The 2,615-nt window shown below is 43.3% G+C and overlaps 1 protein-coding gene across 1 annotated transcript in view; it reads right to left on the bottom strand.

Moving 5' to 3' along the window:
• The window catches only part of SLC6A5 (solute carrier family 6 member 5), a 26,679-nt gene that overhangs the window by 19,638 nt on the left and 4,426 nt on the right, over positions 1 to 2,615 (bottom strand). Inside the window, exons 4-5 of the mRNA XM_057383641.1 lie at positions 2,149 to 2,290; positions 1,614 to 1,746 (exon numbers count right to left, since the gene is read on the bottom strand). Coding sequence (XP_057239624.1) covers positions 1,614 to 1,746; positions 2,149 to 2,290 — 275 coding nt within the window. The remainder of the gene's footprint in view (positions 1 to 1,613; positions 1,747 to 2,148; positions 2,291 to 2,615) is intronic.

Raw genomic sequence — 2,615 nt, 5'->3', positions numbered from 1 at the left:
ATTCAGATCTAATCATCATGGTGTCTAAACAGACAACAGTGGCTGTGTGTTTTAAAAATCAAGAACAGAGCTCTCTCTGTGGCCAAATGAAATGGTTGGATTATGGGCAGCTGAGCTTTACAATCCACACAAAACCTTTTYGAATGTTTTTCACATTAACCTCTGGGCCTTCTATAGGGCATTGTGGAATTATAGAAGAGTTTGGATTTAAAGGGAACTGAAAGATCACCCCATTCCACCCAGTGCCATGGGCAGGGACCCCTTGCACCATCCCAGACTGACCAAAACCCAGCTCAGCCTGGCCTTGGACACTGCCAGGGATCCAGGGGCAGCCACAGCTCCTCTGGGCACCCTGTGCCAGGGCCYCMCCACCCTCCCAGGGAACAATTCCTTCCCAATATCTAATCTAAACCCGCTCCCTGTCAGTTTGAAGTCTTTCCCCCTTGCCCTGTCACCCCATGTCCTTGTCCCAAGCCCCTCTCCATCTCTCCCGTGGCCCCTTAGGGCCCTGGAAGGTGCTGGAAGGTGTCTTTGGACCCTTCTCCTCTCCAGGCTGCCCAGCCCCAGCTCTCCCAGGCTGCTGCAGAGCAGAGGGGCTCCAGCCCTGGAGAATCTCCTCTGGACTCTCTCCAAGAGCTCTCTGTGCTCCTCAGGCTGTGGCTCCAGAGGGGACACAGCACCCCAAGACATTCTCACCATGGGGGAGAATCACCTCCCTCCACCTTCTGTCTGAGCTGAAGTGACTTTTGAAGCCTCTTTTCTAACTTTTCTTGGTGYTTCAAGAGGTGTTTCAACAAGCTGCCCTGATGAATTTCTGTGCAGTCAATGTACTGAGCCAACCTCTGCAGAAATACAGAATTTCTGTCTCTGCCACCAAGGAGCCAAAATTTTTCTTTGCCTCTGAGAGTCACTTTGAGAAATATCCATTGCCACACCCAAACCCAAGTTATTTTCCAGTCCCTTGCTTTTCACAAAATATTTTTTCCTATCCCACTAAGGTAGGAGGGGAAAAAAGAATCTCAACTTTTTCCTGGCCCTCTGAGGCTTTGGATTTTCTGTGAATTCCCAAGGGATCTCCCAACAGATTAAATCAGCTTCTAGAAGCAAAGAATTGGAATTGGAACTCTGTGACCAGCTCTGGAAAATTCCTGTCACCATTTCCACTATCCCCATCCCAGAAAATACCTAGTTCTTTTGCTCACACACACTGAGCTTTTTAAAAGTTCAGTTCAGATTTTAAAATTGGTGGCTTAGCATCTTGTTTTACATCACAATTTTTTCAGATCCCAGAGAAATGTGAGATGACTGCAGGATTGTGATGAACACCACACAGAATAGGGAAGGCTGCAAAGTACCATTTTTGCCATCCCACTGCTGAGTGCAGCTTAAGAGTTCATTTTAAATTTGTTGAAGGTTAGGGAACAAATGTTGAACCAAAATAGTTTCTGTTTTGGCTAGAAAGGAAAACACAGACAGGAAAAAKGCATTTCAATTAATATTTAGTCATTTACTGAATTTTTTTTCAGTAATTCACAGCCTTAAATAAGAGTGTGAGTCCCTTAAAGCAGCACCCTGTTTTCTTGGGAGTGTACAATCACAAATATTGYTCTTACTTTTCCTGATGACTTGATTCCTTTAGCAAGGGAGGCATAAACAATCACCCAAGCTAGGAAAAGAGAYAGTGCCAAGGGCCATCTAATCTCACCAGGATATTCAATCCCTGCTGAAATCTTCAACACAAAGTACCTAAGAATAAGAAAAAAAAATTAAAAATATTTGAAAAAAAAAAAAAATAATGACAGCAACCACAGGCAGTAATTCAATKCAAATTCCCTTTTTGTTTTGCTTCAGTGTCCTCAGCAGTTTCTCTAGAAGGTTCCAGTGATTCTCACCATGTATTATTTTATTTATCTGCATTGCAGTAGTAGATAAAACTGCCAGGCATGGGCCAACACCCCAGCTGTGCTAAGCACCACAGGAACAGAAAATAAGTAATCCAGCTCTCATCATTCCTAAGCATWAAAAACGAGCATCATTTGCTGCCCTTGACTGCTGCATTTCTGCTTTTCCAAGCAGTGATTTGTTGCCCGTTCCAGTGGATTTTACAGAAAGATTCACGTAACTTCTCTAAACAAAGAAAGATCTTACTTGAAATATTCTTCACTCCCGCTGACAAAYGTTTTGTTTCCTTCCCTGGTGAAGTTAACCATGGTTAGGTTTGGATAGGCACTCATACAGAAAGTAGAGTTCTTGATCTGTATTTTTGGATGGTCTCCAATAATGCAGGAATCTGGGGAGAAACGGGGTGGGGGAGCAGAAAAATGAGATGTAGAGATTTTCGTTTGGTTTTAGTTCGGTTGTAAAATGACAAGAAAGCAATAGATCACACATAATTCACTTTTGTTCAAGTGCCGACACCTTTTTCAAGGTGTTTACAAGGTGTACGTTTCCCGTTTTCATGTTGTTGTGTGTTTTGGGCCATTTGCAGAAATTGTTTCTGGGGGTATTTTTTCGTTAAAGACAAGCTTCGCTAAAGATAAATGATCTGGTATTTTGTTCTGTGCTTTATTCCCCACATAGAGTTTTCCTCCGGGGAACAAAATTAATTGGAGGGG

Source organism: Malurus melanocephalus, unplaced genomic scaffold (assembly GCF_030028575.1).
Source record: "Malurus melanocephalus ecotype Western Australia unplaced genomic scaffold, MMel_1.1 scaffold_647, whole genome shotgun sequence".
NCBI classification, from domain to species: domain Eukaryota; kingdom Metazoa; phylum Chordata; class Aves; order Passeriformes; family Maluridae; genus Malurus; species Malurus melanocephalus.
This window is presented reverse-complemented; position numbering and strand designations above follow the sequence as displayed.